Here is a 17837-nt window from a genome sequence, read left to right as displayed (position 1 = left end):
CTCATTTATCATTACAGAACATAACCAGATTGAAGCATTGTTTTGAAGACCTTTTTATACCGCTTTCTGATTAAAGAACTCAACAAATGTTGCTGCAATACACTTATGCCTATGTTTTGACTCAAGGGGTTGAAGAGGATTTACTATAACAGTGATCATTACAACATGATAAAAGAGGAACTGAAAATGTAAAAATTAAAAAGGGCTTCAAGAAGAAAAAGAAAAAAATACTTATTTTGCAGTGCTAACTAGTAGAATATGTAACCAATTTCGAATGAACAAAATGGAGCTGGTTGAGATTATGCAGGCGCTAATCCAGATTATCTGTGAGCTTTTCCGATAAGGTAGTTGGGGATTCAAGTGCTGCTCTCTGCAAGGAATCTGTCTTTCGTTCTACTTGGTTAATTTGGCAGTTTTTTTCAGCCCCATCTAATAACAGCAGAACCCCAAGTTAGACCTGCACCGAAACCTGCAGCCGCGATTGCATGGCCTGGCTTCACCTTTCCACTTCGAACAGCTTCATCCAATGCCAAAGGAATGGATGCTGCGCTTGTGTTGCCGTAATTTGCCAGATTCGATATGACCTTTTCTGGTGGGAATTCTAAACATGTTGCGACTGCATCAATAATCCTCTGGTTTGCCTGCATTATTAACAAAGGAATGGTGTATTAGGATGAAAATAAAATCTGTACCCTCTGTACATCTAAATGACATATACGTACCTGATGGAGCAATAACCAGTCAATATTAGATGTAGTGAGACCAGCTTTTTCCAAGGCAGACTCAATTGATTGCGGCACACATCTGACAGCAAAGCGAAAAACTTCTTTGCCATTCATCTGTACACAAGCATAAGAGGACCTATTTGGAGGAAACTCTAACACTGACCCATTTTCATTGTCGTTTATGGGGGCACCGAGATGTCTGCAACAGGAATGACAGTCAAATTCCTCATACAAAACAATACAAATTTTTTTTCTTTTGAACTCCGCAAGAGAAGCACATACCTTGCACCCTCACCATCACTATGCAAATCAAAGCTTAATAAACCGTCTTCCTCAGCATCACAGGCCTACAGGAGAAGTATGTACATGGTAACTATTGTTCTGGAAGAAAATTTTCATATAACAAATATGATAATGGCACAAATGACTTTAGTAACTTCATATTCATAAAGAAGCAAATTACGCCAATTATTAAGTTCTCCAGAAAACAGAAACACCACACGCAAGTAGAGAGACTAAGCTGATAATCTGTGAATCAGAAACTAGAATGCGTAATACGGAAAAGGGTGAACTTATGAAAGAAGGTATGAAAGTATTACCTGAAGTACAACAGCACCAGCAGCATCTCCAAAGAGAATGCATGTTCCTCTATTGGTCCAATCAACAAATCGAGACATAACATCAGCTCCGATTACTAAAACATTACGGAAACCACCTCCTGTAATTGACAAAGGTAAAACTTTGGTTCCGTAACACATTAATGGCATGGTTTAAGACCTCCTTGCTGCAAAGCAAACAAATTCATTACCCTTAATGTAGCAAGAAGCTGAGAAGAGACCCAGCACAAATCCGCTACATGCAGCAGTAATATCATGAGCTAGTTGAGATTTTGTGCAGCCAAGCTCTCTTTGGACCTTACAAGATTGCCACAACATAAACAAATTACTGTTTAAATAAGCATCTAGTAGTATCAAGACCTACAAACAAAACCGACGACAAGTGAAGCTCACGGAAAAGCAACCTCTGCTTGAATTATAGACTAAATCCATATAGCCAAACAGTTGTCTTTAACCAAATTTTTTTTAGAAGGGATTTTTGCAATTATCAAAGTTTATGCCTACAATGCTTGATAAAATCAATATAACCGGGACATCTCAATTCTAAATTCCCTGTTTATCTCAGTATATTTAGAAGCAGTCTTCTCTGTAAAATGTCATGGAACCATGCAATCCTAGAGTTTTAGAAACCTACATGCAACTCAGGGCATAAAGTATGAAAATTTTATAGTCATTATATCCTCCTTAATAGATTCTGTGATAAATATTACCCCATTTCCATATACCTTTGGAGCATCACCAAAAATATCTTCGGGAGTAGATGTGCACAACAAGATTAGGTCAAGATCATCAGGTTCAACATTTGCCATTTTAAGAGCTTTCTTTGCCGCTTCAACCGCTAGGTTTCTTAAATTTTCCTTTCCTGTAAGAACAACAGTTAATAGGAATCTCCTCCACAGTGACATTTGGGATGGCAAATCAAAAGAGAAGTAAGCAGCCATCGTGTGTAAATAATTAAAATAATCAAGTTTTAAGCTAGGAGTTTATTTCACATCAATGGCAAAGCAGGAAATGCTAGCAAAAGAGTCTACAATAGAACTGTTACCTGAAATAACCCGACGGTTTCGTATTCCAGTGCGGACAGATATCCATTCATCAGAAGTATCAACTATTTTTGCAAGATCATCATTGGAGACTGAAAGAGATGGCACCGCTGATCCGCAACCAACTAGCTTGCAGCCTTTATTGACAAGCCTGTACTTTTTTGGGAAGTATAAATAGGAAAGCAGAATGCAAGTCAGGAAAGTCATTATCTTTCAATAGGAGAAAAGTAAATAAACAAATAAAAGTAAAGCTCCATCTCAATAACAGTAAATGCCAATAACAGGCGTAGATGTTCGATATGAGAATTCCAGAAACTTAAGTGTCACAAGGGGTTTACACACAACATTTTACTTTATCTTAATCCCCAGACTCCTGAAAGGCTTCTCGATCGCCGTTGTAAGAGAAACACAATGCGTAAAATGTGGAACTATCAATCATTAAGGTATCCTCCCAGAGACAAAATAAACCAAAAGATGAATGCACCAATCTATATAGCAACTAAGAAACTTATGTATCAGAACTCTAACCATATTAATCTCAAGCTAATCGATGTAAGTAAAGCGTGTGGATATTAACTTGTAACAGAGGAATATTTCTTTATCCAAATGCCGCAAACCACAAACATCTCGTGATTTCCTCTATTCTCATCTCATAATCCAAGGCAAATTTTCCTATATGTATACATAGATAACAACAGACACTACTTCAGCATCAGGCTCTTGGAAGCTGCTGATTATTTCAAAGTACCATTCTTAAGTTTGATGCAAAGCTTCATTAACTGTTAATTAAGCTAGAAACAAGAACATGCAAATCTAAAACATCTCGTTCATACCAAAATAAAGAGATATATGCAGAACTACCATTGCATACACTAGGTGGACCAACAATTTCAGCTAATCACCGAATGAGATCCTAATCTTTGAAATTTAACCAAGTAAATTCCTGAAATGCATGAACCCATGTCCTCAAATGAGATCCTAGTCTTTGTTCATCGAATGTGATTCTAGAGTGTGCAACAAGAATTTAGCCTTCAACTTCACAAATGTAACATGCAAACCACAAAATCCCAGTAAAATAATAGTCTTCTTAAAAGAGACTTTACAACTCAATTGCCATAGAAATAATCATCCAAGGCAACAATCAAACAAGAATCAAATAACATAAGCATAAGAAAATTTACTTGGGTATTCGAGATTGAGAAGAGGACACATGCGTCCCTGCACTTTCAATACTACTCGAGCACACTACCCTCTTAAAGATTCCTTCGGATAAGCAAAACCCAGATCGCGAAACGCCTATTGAAGGTTGAATCTTTGTCCTCAGGCTCGGTGTGAAAAAACCCGATGCCTTGGCCATTTAAACAAAAACCCACACAAAACACAGACTTTACAAATAAAAAAAGGGGGAAAAGAAGAGAAAAAGTTTAATGGATCATTTCTCAGCTAAACTTGAGGGCAACAAAGGCTTTCATTTGAGGTCGTTGTAGGAGAAGATCTTTGGAAAGTCCGAAGATAGAAAAAGAGGGAAAGAAAACGAAGTGAATTTGGCAGACCAATAATGAGGAAAAATCCAATGCCAGTCTTTGATTTTTGTCTCACCATAGAAAAGGGTATATGTTAGTCATGCAAAGTAGTTCATCATTACCCATTATTTTTATTTCTAAGCTGCAAGTGAAGCGATTCAATTCAAGTGTTGGCAGGAATTAGGCAGATCGAGTTTGCTTTTTTTTACAAGTAAGTTTTCTATCTAGTTTTTAGCTTTTAATCTTTAATTATGTTTTATAATATATTTTTAATGGAAGTAAAATAATATTTTTATAAAAATATATTATTTTATTATTTTAAATATTATAATATAAAATTTTTAAGTAATAATTAAAGTATTTTAATATATTCCACTTGTAAAATAATTTAACTTTTATGTAATTAATTTAAAATAATATTATTTTAAAATAATAATTAATTATTATATTTAAAACTAATAACTCTATTTTAGATCCACAAAATTAACTCAGTTTTGTTTACCTCAAATTTTTATTAATAATTAATAATTATAATTATAATTTTCACAATATTTTACTATATATTTTTGCTTAGAGTTCTAGTAACAACACTATTTTAAAATTATTATGTCCTTCATTAATTATTAATTATAATTATTTTAAATATGTAATCATCGCAATTTTATTTTAAATGTGAATTTAGAGCTTGATCACATGCTTTTATATATATTATAGATAGATATTTTAATTTATTCATTTTAGTTTATATTTTTAAAATTTTAAATTAGATTCTATTATTTACAATATCTTGTGGTAAATAAATTTTTAAACCAATCAAGCCACTAATTTATTAGTCTGGTCGGTGTGATTGAAAAAATTAAAAATAAAAAATGATTCAATCGGTTTAATTATTAGTTCAGTTTTCAATTCAACAAAATCAATGCCATTATCCAAACAAATATCCTAGCTAATTTCTAATCTGACCATCCAATACAGTTTAATGCAAACGTTATTGGTGGTAAACATATTGTAGTTTTCACATAATATTTACAAAAATAAAAAACACACATTGATTACTTTTATTTGAATCAAATTGAAATTTTGAAAAGTATAAAATACTTAAAATAAATAAATTAAAAATAATGATTAAATCCATTACTTATAACATTAGTTGTGAAATTTAATTTAACATATTTAACTATAGTTGAATTCATGATTGAAATTTTAAATTAAAATTAAAATTGATTAAATCCAAAAATATAAAATTGAAATCGACGAAATTAGAATAAATTAATTAAATTCACTTCAAAAATTAATAATAGAATATGACCAATTATTAATATTTTTATACACTAAAACCATACAATTTAAAGAATGTTTGAGATATGAATTTGCTCCAATAGTAACTTTTAAGTCATAAAAATATTAAATCTAAATATTAGAATATTAAAACTTATTTTACTTAAACTCAACCAAAGATAAAATTAAATATATACATATTAAATTTTATGTATTGACTTAATAATCAAGACATTCGTCGCTTCAAATGTAACTTAAATTTAAGTTACAATACTATTAAAGTTTTATCTCTCTCTTATAATTAAAAAAAGAAAAATTTAATCTACTCCTACCGAATCCAACAGTAAAAATTGGAAGTTTGTTGAGCTACTAGCGTGTCCAAGTTTTTGTCTATTAACCACGTAAACAAAAAATTAAGGCCAAAGACTTATTTGATTTTGATTTTATTTCATATTTTAACCTTGTAATTATATTGTTTTTAAATAACAATGAGGTTGACATAGCATCACTATCCATATAATTGGGTTTTCAACTTATTTCATTAGGTGGTGGGATTTTGATTTTATTTCTTTTCTTTTTACTTGTAATTTCTATTGTTTTATGAGTGATCACTCTAATCAACAGTTTGTTGTAGCATCATTATTCATACAAGAAATTATTTTATAAATTATTCCCATCATATCATTTAAAATCTTTTTCTAATTATTTAGTAATATTTCAATAAAATTTTTCATATTATTAACATATAATTTTAATAATTATTTTACCTTAAATTTTGAACCCAAATTTAAACCTTAAATTCAAGTGAAATTGAGGTATGGGATTTGGGTTCAAGATTCAGGTGAGAATTTTGAATTCAGGATTTAAAGTAAAAATTTACCAATATTAAATTATTAAATAGTTAGAAATTGACCATAAATAATATGGTGAAAAAATCTATAAAATAATTTTTGCTAACAGAAAATTTCAAGTGTATTTAAGCATCATTTAAAAACAATTAATATTATTTATTGATATTGTTTTTATTAAAATTCTAAACGGTAGATTGAGTTAATTAATTCGTTAAAAATAGCTTAATGCATGTTTTAGCCATTAAAATTTATCTTTCTTTTCTTTCTATTATGATATTTAATAAAGAAGAAATTACTATTAAAACTATACTTATAAATAATTTATTTAATAACTAAATCATAAGTAGAATGATAAAATATTTATAAATGAATTTTTTAGACCCAAGTTTAATCTCTAGATATCTTATTTTTAGTTATTTTATTTAAATAGTTCATATAAAATATTAAAGGCAAAAAACACTATTATATCAATATTCATTACTTTATTAAAATCTCATTTAAAAGTATTTTCTATAACTGAATTGATATTGTAATGTTTTGAGGTAATTTGTCGTATCAACTCAATTAAGGCATTATATAAGGATAAATTGTGTTACTTGATTTAATCTAATATCATTAAAAAATGCCTTTTACTTCATTTTTTAAAATGGATTTTATTTTTAAGATTTATATATATATATATATATATATATATATATATATAAAAGATATTTAAGTGATATTTGACAAATTGAAAAATTAAGTATTAAAAATTTAATTTTAAATTTAAATTATTAAATTTGTTTGATATATTACTCAAAATTAAGTGAGATATATAATTAAATTGTTATATAAATGCAAATATTAAGTTATGAAAATTTTTATATTATATTTTTATCCTTACTTTTAAAACAAAGCCAAAAATTAAAGGAAAGTTTTTAAAAGATGATATTATGTTAAAAAGTAAATTAAAATAATTAAAATATTCTAGATTAAGTGATAAATAACTTATTATTTACTTTATCATTTTTCATAACTTTTTTTATAAAAAACTTATTATTTAATTTTTATTATGGATTATTAAAATATTTAAAAAATTAAATCACATGAATGCTACATATATTGTAATGATATGTAAGTGTCACATGACCACATTGGAAGCGCAATTGTACTAAATCGAATAACAGAATAAAACTTAAGGTGTTGATAAAAAAAATTATATATCAAAATGAAAAAGTGAAGGCCAAATTATGCAGTAAAAAAAAGAAGCAAGGGGTTGGAAACTTGTAATTTTTACAAACCAAATTAAAAGAAAAAAATTAATTATGATTTTTACAGCTTGTAGATAATAAGAAAGCAAGGCAACACCGCACGCCGATCAAATACGAGCAACTCGCCGTTGTTCCCACACACTGAGTCATATCCAGTTCGCCAATCCATCGACGACTCATACTCGAACCCCATCCGCTTCGACACTCGACCGGCAATTACACGGCATACCAACATCGCCCTCCTCCCCTTCCCACCTCCCGCGCTCTCGTGAGCTCCTCCGCTCCCTGCATACGTGCAAATCGTCTTCTCTTTCCCGTCGGAAAACAGCCACGAGTCGTTCACCCCACAGTCCCCGAGGCAGGACCCAAGCAACGGAACCGCATTACCTCGTTCCCGTCCGCTACGCACCTTGCATTTTCCTCGTCACCAAAAACCGAACAACCCGAACCCGATCCGGACCGAGTCTTAACAGTCTCCCGATATTCCTCGAACCGCGTCACCGTCCTCGACCGACTTTGAACTTTAAAAATCATATCGATGCGACCAGTGAAAGACCTGGGACTCCAACTCGTATGAAATATAATCTCTACGACATTCCTAGAAGGATGACCCTCGGCTAACTCGGTCAATGCAGGCAAGACGGTATCATGGTTCCCAACGGGACGTGCAGGGGTAGAGCTAGAGCCACTCCGGCGAGGTCGAGGCGGAGGATCACTTAAATCGGGTTCGGGTTTACCGCCGGACCTCGGAACCAGTTTCGGGTCGGATTTCTTGGGCATTATAACGTCTTTGATGCTTTGAGAACTTCGTCTACAACTGGAACTGAGAATCAAATGCTTGGGATTTGGCTGATAAACATCTTCGAATACTCTCGATTTACATTGCAAATATTTGATCCACCCAATTGCCATATTCGCTCTCTCTTTTTATTTTCAAAACTTTGTTTTCAATTTAGTTTTAATGGGTTCTTTCATTTTTTTTGTTCAGTTTTTTTTTTTGGTGAAAGAAAAGGAAGGGACATGGCGGGATATTAAATGAGGAATCACTATCAGTGTCGGGTGATACGGAAATGACGAATATGACCTTATGGAACTACAAAGATTGAGGTCGTGAGGTTATTATTACCCACGTGGGCTCTTGTCTTAAGAAGTGTTCGCTTTGGGTGCATAGGCAAAGATTCTTTAACGACGAAAGCAAGTTGAACGTTGAACATTAAAAACATTCAAATTTTTATTTTTTATGGATAAACATTGTTTTTCCAAATTTTTCATTTTTTTATAAAATAATGTTACTGTGGATTGAGTGTTATCTCAATTAAAATAAATATTGTTATTTATATAAAAAATTATAAATTCTATGTTAAATTATTATTCTCTTATTTATAAATTAAAAACGACTATAAATAATTATAAATATTATCTCAAAAAGAATTGGCATAATTAAGGCTTATAATTAATTCTAAAAAATTCCCATGAGATTGTGGGAATTGTTATTTTATTTTCTTTTTTAGTTTATTTCTGAAATTGTTTTAAAATAAATAAAAGGATACTTCCATAAATTTGAATTTTCAAAGCAAGTATATAATAATATAACCCAGTTTCGAAAAACCGTTAACAATTGATTCCTATGTTTGAAAAGTAGTTTATAATATAGTAAATTAGTTAGAGATAATGTTGGGCATAGACATGCATCAGTCACTGGAGATTTCATTGGCTCAAGCTAGGAGCATGCCGGCGGGGACTTTACCGGGATGTGAATCAGGAACTACGGCGAGAGTGACGAAGGGAGGATCCGAAGGCACCGTCGCCGGAATTCTCTACAAGTGAACTAATTACGGCAAAAAGTAATGGAGATCAAGGTGGTTTTCGCTTCGTAATAGTGTTATCTTACTCCAAGATTCACCAGCCGCAGGCGCTAAGCCTCCTCTCTCCGACCGGTGACGTCAGATTGATAGTTGATATATATAAACCAATCGGATTTCGAGAAAAGAGAAAATCAAATTAAAAAAATTACAAAAAGAAAAAAAAAAGAACCAATAATTATGATGCTAATGTAATTCTTTTTTATTTAGAGAGAGCTTAATATAGTTAATATTTTGATTCAAAAATATTAACTGGTGTTAGAAATTTTTGTCATTTTATACTAATTTTAGTGCCCTAAAAATTGCATCTGAAGCAATTAAATTGTGAATTGTTAGGCATTTGTTATCTTTTATAGCTAAGAATAAGAAAAGAAAAAAAAAAAAACAGGGGAGGGGGGCATTAGGAAATTGAAGAGCAAGAACCGTAGGTTTCTTGCATTTTCTTGTAGTTTTCACCGTAAGTTTCTTCTCTGAATTTTCTTTTTGTTTCTGGGATTTCAATTTTCACGTTTAATCTGATATTTAATAGAAAAGTTGAAGTCTTTTTTTAACCGATCAACGACGATTCAACAGCATGAAATTTGGTCTTTTCCTTTTCCTTCTTTTGCGTTTAATCTTTTAGTTTTAGGGAAAAAGAAATGATGAAACGATGTATACAAATTGCATGTTGACGAATTGGATTTTCGTTACTTTGTTGTTCTTTTGGCGATTCTAGATAATTTTCAGTAAATTTATACGTACCTTTTTATCTGTGGAAATGGGGTTTCGTATATGTTCCATTCATCCATTTATTCTGCAAATTTATATGCTGTTATCATGAAATGACTGCATAAACACACACATACACATTCATGGTGATCATGTGATCTGCTCTTGTAGCAGATGTCGTTATTTTATCAACTGATAGGCTCAAGAAATGTTTACTTGAGGAGGGAATCAGTGACAAACTTGTGAAGGATTGTGACCAGATTAAGCTCTCATTATTCTTTAGGTCTTCAAGTTCTTTGTAAAGAAATATCTAATTTGCTTGACACATTAAGGCAGTTTAAGGTGATGAGAACTTAGTATGTTATTTTTGAATGCAAGTGTTTCATCTTTGGTTGTTCTTGAACTTAAAAGTTCTCAAAGTGAATGATGAAATGGCATAGTGGTTTGAGATAAATTATCATTGTAGTAATATCTGTTTCTTTTTGTTACAACTTTTTGTACTGTTTTCTCATAACCTGATATATATTGCTTTTGGGCTTCTCAGAATTCAGTGCAACTGAATCATCTGACGAAGATGAAACCTCCTTCTATGACACAAAACAGTATTTCACCGAACTCGCTGTTAGTTTTCAATGCTTAAGAAGGGCAGCTGATCGAGCAGATAATCAGAAAGAAACTGAAAATTACTGTGGAAAAGATGCATGGTGATAAAGAAGATTGTGATTCCGGATATCCTCAAATCAAAAAGCGAAAAAAGCTTCCCGATCCAGTTCTAAGAGAGAATGGGGTTAGCCTTTGGTCTCTGATCAAAGACAATGTGGGAAAGGATCTCACACGAGTTTGTCTCCCTGTTTACTTCAATGAGCCAATATCATCCCTTCAGAAATGTTTCGAGGACCTAGAATATTCGGATCTTTTGGACAGAGCATACAAGTATGGAAAAGAAGTACGTTATTCATGCATTTTATCTTAAATTTCCAGGTTTCTGTTGATACATGCATGCTATTTTCTTCAGGATTTTATCAAGTTTTCAAACAACTATAAACAACATAAGGAAAATCTGTATTAGCCTTTGTAACAACTATCAAGTGTTCCTTGCTAGCTTTTTGAGGGTGATGTTGTTTCATGTACCTCTTAGATTTGTTGGATTTTTAGACTTGTTGAGATGATTATTATGGTTTTGAGGAACATCAACAGCTGCTTTTGCTTTATATCTGTGCTATCTGATTGTATGATCTATTTGGAAATTTTCTGTTACTTCCTCAGGGGAACAGCCTCCAACGGATTCTTAATGTTGCTGCATTTGCTGTTTCTGGGTATTCTTCTTCTGAAGGCCGGCATTGTAAGCCTTTCAATCCTTTACTAGGAGAAACTTTTGAAGCGGACTATCCTGAAAAAGGAGTTCGTTTCTTCTCTGAGGTCGGTCGGTCTTCAAGATCTATCAATTCAGCTTGCTTCATATTAAGAAACAGGCAGCCTTATATTGAACTTAAATTTATAAATTAAGAAACATAACTTAGGTTCCACCTTCCAAAGCAGTTGTCTCGATTTATCTGAATGCTAATATTTATGTCGAAGTTTCATAAGAGTAAATGACTTACCTTCCAAGTTGCAACAGGTTAGTCACCATCCAACCCTTATTGCATTTCATTGTGAAGGCAAAGGGTGGAAATTCTGGGGTGACAGTAACCTCCGCTCGAAGTTTTCTGGGCGTTCAATTCAGCTTGACCCTGATGGCGTTCTGACCCTGGAGTTTGATGATGGTGAAACATTTCAGTGGAGCAAGGTATGCACTACTGGGCTACATATTTACTGGATGTGCTATTTCAGGTTTTCCCATGTTCTAGCTTCCACTTCTTTTTACGTGCTATAAATTGTTCGAACTTCATTCTTTGCAGGTAACTACTAATATTTATAATCTCATCCTTGGTCAAGTATATTGTGATCACCATGGATTGATGCAAATTCGTGGGAACAGCCAATATTCATGCAAACTCAAATTCAAAGAGCAATCTCTTATTGAGCGGAACCCTCACCAGGTTAATTGTCAATCCGAGTTTTTCATAAGTTTCTTTCTAGTAGCTCAGTTCTGTTATCTTTGTACCAATACAGAAAAAAATGATGATATGACAGTGCTTTATCCTGGTTCTATTAGTCCACGTTATGCGTTTTTAAATAGTTATTTTCTCTAATAATTGTTTATCCTGTCCTACATTTACTTAGGTCCATGGATTTGTTGAAGACCATTCAGGTAAAAAGGTTGCTACATTATTTGGCAAATGGGATGACAGCATGTATTATGTCAATGGTGAGGTGAAGAGGAGTGGCAAGCCAAAGGTCTGCTGTCCTTCAGAGGCCACCTTGCTATGGAAAAGGAATGAGCCAGCTCCTAATCCGACTCGCTACAACTTAACATCATTTGCGATCACACTAAATGAGATAACACCTGGGTTGCAGGTAGAGATTATGTATTGAACCACTTTCTCATAAGCATTTTCTTTTTCCTCTTATGCATATATAATTGCTTTCTATAGCTTTGTCTGATCCTGGGTATTTGATCATGGAATTAAGGAGAAGCTCCCACCTACAGATTCTAGGCTTCGACCAGACCAACGTCATTTAGAGAGCGGGGAATTTGATAGAGCAAATTCAGAGAAACAACGGTTGGAAAGGAGGCAAAGAATGGTACGTTCCCAACTTCTCAATTTTCAAGTATACATCCTGGATCGTTAACTATCTCGTAACTTAGAAATCAATTATAGTGACATTCGTTAGAACTAATCAATAACTTGTTTTGGAAACTTCCTTGTTGCAAGAGGCAACTCTTACTGCAGTGAGAAATGAATCCTCAAACTAGTGACATAATCAGATTTAGAGTATTGCTTTTACCAGTGAACTTCACTCTGCATTCTTGTCTTGCACAGTCGAGAAAACTACAAGAAAGTGGCTGGAAACCTAGATGGTTCCGGAAAGATGGTAATGGAAGCTACCACTATGTGGGCGGATATTGGGAAGCAAGAGAGCAGGCGAACTGGGATGGATGCCCAGATATATTTGGTGAATTCAACGAAGAAACTGTTGATTCCTCTGGATGATAACTCGACTCGTATTCAACACTTGCATCCATTTCGAAGTAACATGGTTGAACATCTATATTCTAGCTGCCATTTTTTGATGCAACTCTTTGATTGTCATTTAGACCTGATTATTCATACATGTGCTGATCATGTAGAATGAACAAACATTAAGAGATAGTCATGGAGCACATTCAGACAAAATTTGATTCCTGATGACCGCCATTATCTGTTCTCAGAGATTGCAGACCAATATTCAGATGTTCATCCCAAGAGGTAACCAATATTTAAACCTGATGCCGCGGATGAATAAGGTCAGTCCCTTCTGTAACATTCTCTTGTGTGCAAATATTTTTGTGTAATTGTAATTAATTTCTTCTTTTTCATTTATTTTAAAGCTCCTTCAATCGAGTAAGCTAATTTCATTTGATAATATGATTTGTGTAATATAAAATGAATTATTTCATTATCTTAGGCTTACCTGTTATATTTGCTTAGGATTTTCTGGATATTGCTCTTTTTTTTTCAAAGGTCTGAAAATGGGAAACACAATATTGCAACATTTTGTTTGTATTTTGGAAAAATTTCATACTTTAAGGAAAAAAGAAGAGTATATAAATATAAAAATCATTTTGGTCTTGTTTTCTTTTACGTTTTGGTCTAGAACAAATGCTTATTATTTTATTTATTTCTTTTATATTTTTGCAGAGAAGTTGGTGGAAGTTCAAGGATTCATACCATATATAATGAAAGTTTTTGTTTTGAGAAAATGTTAATTTTGAAGGAATTTTTTATTGATTCAAACATCGATTTTTTTAAAAATATATTGTATAATATTTCATTTGTAAATTGACAAATTTCACCTTTTGAATTTATTCATTTATTATGTATTACATTTGAATCCAACAGAAATGAGAAGCATATTAACGAAAATACTATTGGTCTCACCATTTTGTCTTAATATTTCTTGTTTTTCCTAATTGCGGCAATAATCTATTGGTTTTATCACAATGCGGAATTAATAATGTACTAGGCCAATTTAACTCGAGACCAAACAGAAACCAAACATATAAAAAATAAAAATAAACGATAGCAGAATCCATTACAATAGTCCATTTATAGAAAACTATCATGCCCAAATTTACAAGCCGAAATGGCCCAAATAAATAAAAAAACCTAAAGGCCCAATGGCCTAATGACCTAAATTGTTTTTCGGAAAAGTCAGAAACCTTAGGGTTTCTATGCGCCGCAGCCTCCACTTTGCCATGTCAGCATGAGCGACACTTGAGGTCTGCCACCATTTCACTAAAGCAGCAAGGGAGCGCCTCTCCGCACTGTTGATTCCACTGTCACCTGCAAAAATAGAAAGAATCGAAGGACAAGAATAGTAGAAGGAAACATCAACAAAAAAAGTAGAAAAACAGTAAAAAAAAGAATGTAATTCGGCTATAATAGCCACGAATTTTGTGTTTTTTTTGGACAAACAAAAGCAATAAAAAAACAGAAAAGAAAAAAGTTCAAAGGTGATTCATTTTTTGATTTATTTTTATTTTTTATTCGAAATAAATAAGAGTAAAATAAAAAAAAAGGTTTTTTTTTTTTACCTACGTTGGTTGTCGAAGACCTACCAGCTCGAGAAGTCCCACCAGCTCGAGAAGTCCCGAAGCCCCTTAGGGCTCCGTTAAGGGCCTCGCCGGATGAGAGGGAAACCGAACGGTTCTTTGACCTTTGGTCCATTTTTGCTGTCTTTTTGACAAATTTAACCCCAAAACAGGGTTCCAGAAAAGAAAAGAAATTAAAGGTTAGATTTTCAAATATTCCGGGCCACCGAGGACGGCGATCACCGTGGCCGAAGACTGGTGGCTGCGACGGCTCTCATGGCCGGCTCAAGGAAAATTTCAGAGAAAAGAAGGGGTGAAAGTAGTTTTTTAAAAAAAAAACGAAGGGGAAATGAAATTTTTGAAAAAAAATTAACTTAAATAGGCTTGGTAAAACGGTGCCATTTCATCCAAGCACAAAATACCCCAAAACGGCGTCGTTTTGAAGCCGACTTGCCAACCTGATCTGACCCTAACAGGATCCGCGTGTTTTTTAAAAGGGGTTTAATTTTTGCTTTGGCCATTCCTTTTTTTTGTTACTTTTCAATTTCGTCCTACTATTTATTTTTTTATTTTTGCCCTTTTTTTGTTTTTTTGTGCAATTTAGTCCTTGGACCACGGTGAGCCCGTTTAGGGGATGACACGTGTCCTAAGGCTTGAAATAGTTACCTATTTGGTCCCTATCCTTTTTAGCACATTTCATTTTAGTCCTTTATTCTGTTATTATTTTAATTTGTTTATTTTATTATGGTTCGTACTTTTAAATTTGTTTAAATTATGATTCAGTCCTTTATTTATTTAATTTCAATTTTATTTATTTATTATTTATTTATCCTTTATTATATTTAAACTTTATATTATTTTTCCTTTTATTTGCATATTTGTTACCCTCTCCTTATTTATTTTATGATTTATGCTTTAAACTTTGCTTGAATCTCAATTTAATCCATATTTCGGTTAGCTTTGCTTATTTATTTAGTACTACATATTTTATTTTTATATTTTATATATTTTATTTTATCAAACTATTATATCATTTATTTATACATTTTATTTTATTTTATTTTATCATTGTTGTTATCGTTATTATTTTATTTATTCATATTAGTACTATGATAGTAATCACAACATGATTATCGCTAATTTTTATTATTATTATCATTATAGATGCATCGATATTATTCATTAGTATAGCATTTCTTTGGTTTTTATCTTCTTATTCTTCTTTATCTACTTATTTATTTATTCATTCGATTATTTATGGTTTTAACGTAATCATTTCATTTTTCACTATTATTTTATTTCACTCTTGCTAAATCATGTTTCGTGTTCAAATATATTCATCCGTTTACTAGGCCTAAACATGTTAAAAGTATATATATATATATATATATATATATATATATATATATATATCATGTTAAAAAGAGTTATGTTCGTTCCACCTAACGTATATGAAATGTTTAAAATCGAGGCAATGTTTGTTGTTTTGGGATTCAAGGAGTTGTGCTCCTAACTTACGGGGTATGACATCTTCTTAGAGATGAAATAACCGAATATTCTATTTAAAATAAAAATGAGATTTAAGTAATGATTAAACGACGATTATTCTTGTTTTCGAGGATTTTGAGGCACCGTGTCCTAGCTTACGGGGCAGTATTTTCTCTTCTTGATGAACTTGAAATAAGGCCTTTTCATGAAAATTAATTTAGTTGGGCGATATTTTATCATGCAAAGAGGGATCATATTTTAAACTTGTTTCGAATTTTCAATTTTTGACATCAAAACATTGAGTAACCAACTAGGTACCAATTTTGAGAGTTCTCATACGTAATTGACTCTCAAACCTACATTCTTGGATTTCGTAGACTAAAAATTATCATTTTAGAAAAATTTAATCTTTTATAAGGATGGTTAAAATTTGAGGTGACTCGATTACACCTAATAAAAAAATTGATAGCGACTCTATTTTCATTTGTTTTAAAATAAAAGGTGGATTTCAAAAAAATTTGGACAAATAAAACTAAAGATTTGTCCCTCACGTTGAAGGGCGGCGTTAGGGAGAGGCATGGCTTCATTTAAAAAAAAAGGCAATAAAGCCGTGTATTCAATACTTGTAAAATTATAAATTAATAAAACCATAAAATTATATTTTATTTTAAAAATTTATAATTTAAATTTAGTTTTTTAAAAGAATATATATTTTGCTTCACTCTTACTCTTGTTTATCACATGATGTCAAAGTTGGTTAATACAATTGACTTTTAACAATCAGATTAAAACTATATTTCGTTTTCTCTTAAATGAAGTCGATTTCTTTAATATAAAGAAATAATTGCTAACAACTGTTAATTTAAATCAATAATACAAAGCAATAGTTGCTAATAACTATTAAATTAACTTTTTTTAGACTGAAAATCGAGTTCAAACATTTTAATTAAGTAGTGATTAAAATATCAATTTAGACTAAGTCTAAAAACAGGAGCTCATTTTTAATTAGAAATAGGTGTAATCGCGTGGAACCCATTGTAGGTTCTAAGCTCACCCGTGACACTCCCAGTCAAATCCAGCTACAAAACATCCATTGGCAATATGCCAATAACTCCGACACTTTTCACCTACAATACGCCATTTCTGAACCGAATAAACAAACAAAGGTTGGGTGGCAGTAATTATTAATACTCTCAGAATATTAATATGGAAGCATCTCGAACTGGTCTGTTTGCTTTTGCTTTCTCATATTATGCTTCAGATTCCATGCCTTATTTTAGAACAAAATTCCTGTACCATCAATGATGTATATTGGGAAAATGACTAAATTACGAGTTTGATTAAATGAGCTAATTAGGAGAAAACATTTTTTAATGTCGGTTTTGGATCCATTAGCTCCTTATAGTAAGTTTATTACAGCAATATTAAGTTGTATATTGGGAACTTTGAATAAATTATGAGTTTAATGTGAATGTAGTTCAGGAAGTCTGTTTAGAGGGTACTAATGCCTGAAGAAGAACATGAAAGGTTTGACAAAGAGTGTAATCCATTTTGTCTCTACTTAGCGGTTTGTAAATTGTCACTATTATGCTTATATTTCGGAACATTACAATGGGGATATTCATTTAAAGTTAGGCTAAGACAGATCCACATATTATTGATCCTATAGGAGCAATGGTAACATGGTAGTGTGTTAATTGCCACCTCACAAATCACAAACATCCAAACTTCACCAGCCAGCTTAAAAAAGAAAAAAAAAATCAAATTGATTTATTCTACAATTTTGATCAATTAACCTAACATTAAAAAAAAATCCA

General features: G+C 32.0%; 2 protein-coding genes and 1 pseudogene across 2 annotated transcripts; 1 reads left to right on the top strand and 2 right to left on the bottom strand.

Annotated features, from left to right (window-relative positions):
* Positions 1-37: 37 nt before the first annotated feature.
* LOC108463967 (beta-ketoacyl-[acyl-carrier-protein] synthase III, chloroplastic-like) lies at positions 38-4128 on the bottom strand. Its single transcript, XM_017764000.2, has 8 exons — positions 3567-4128; positions 2388-2536; positions 2068-2204; positions 1534-1639; positions 1325-1443; positions 1008-1072; positions 723-924; positions 38-641 (listed from the first exon to the last, which is right to left on the bottom strand). The coding sequence occupies exons 1-8, from the start codon at positions 3740-3742 to the stop codon at positions 420-422; spliced, it is 1176 nt and encodes a 391-aa protein (XP_017619489.1). The 5' UTR covers positions 3743-4128; the 3' UTR covers positions 38-419.
* A 3091-nt stretch (positions 4129-7219) lies between these two features.
* LOC108463408 (uncharacterized) lies at positions 7220-8284 on the bottom strand (annotated as a pseudogene).
* A 472-nt stretch (positions 8285-8756) lies between these two features.
* Positions 8757-13864, top strand: LOC108463181 (oxysterol-binding protein-related protein 2A-like). The gene is made up of 10 exons (XM_053020958.1): positions 8757-9606; positions 10402-10803; positions 11124-11276; positions 11476-11643; positions 11756-11896; positions 12081-12314; positions 12429-12542; positions 12782-12998; positions 13090-13245; positions 13640-13864. The coding sequence occupies exons 2-8, from the start codon at positions 10555-10557 to the stop codon at positions 12950-12952; spliced, it is 1230 nt and encodes a 409-aa protein (XP_052876918.1). The 5' UTR covers positions 8757-9606; positions 10402-10554; the 3' UTR covers positions 12953-12998; positions 13090-13245; positions 13640-13864.
* The last annotated feature ends 3973 nt before the right edge of the window (positions 13865-17837 follow it).

Source organism: Gossypium arboreum, chromosome 11 (assembly GCF_025698485.1).
Source record: "Gossypium arboreum isolate Shixiya-1 chromosome 11, ASM2569848v2, whole genome shotgun sequence".
NCBI lineage: Eukaryota > Viridiplantae > Streptophyta > Magnoliopsida > Malvales > Malvaceae > Gossypium > Gossypium arboreum.
This window is presented reverse-complemented; position numbering and strand designations above follow the sequence as displayed.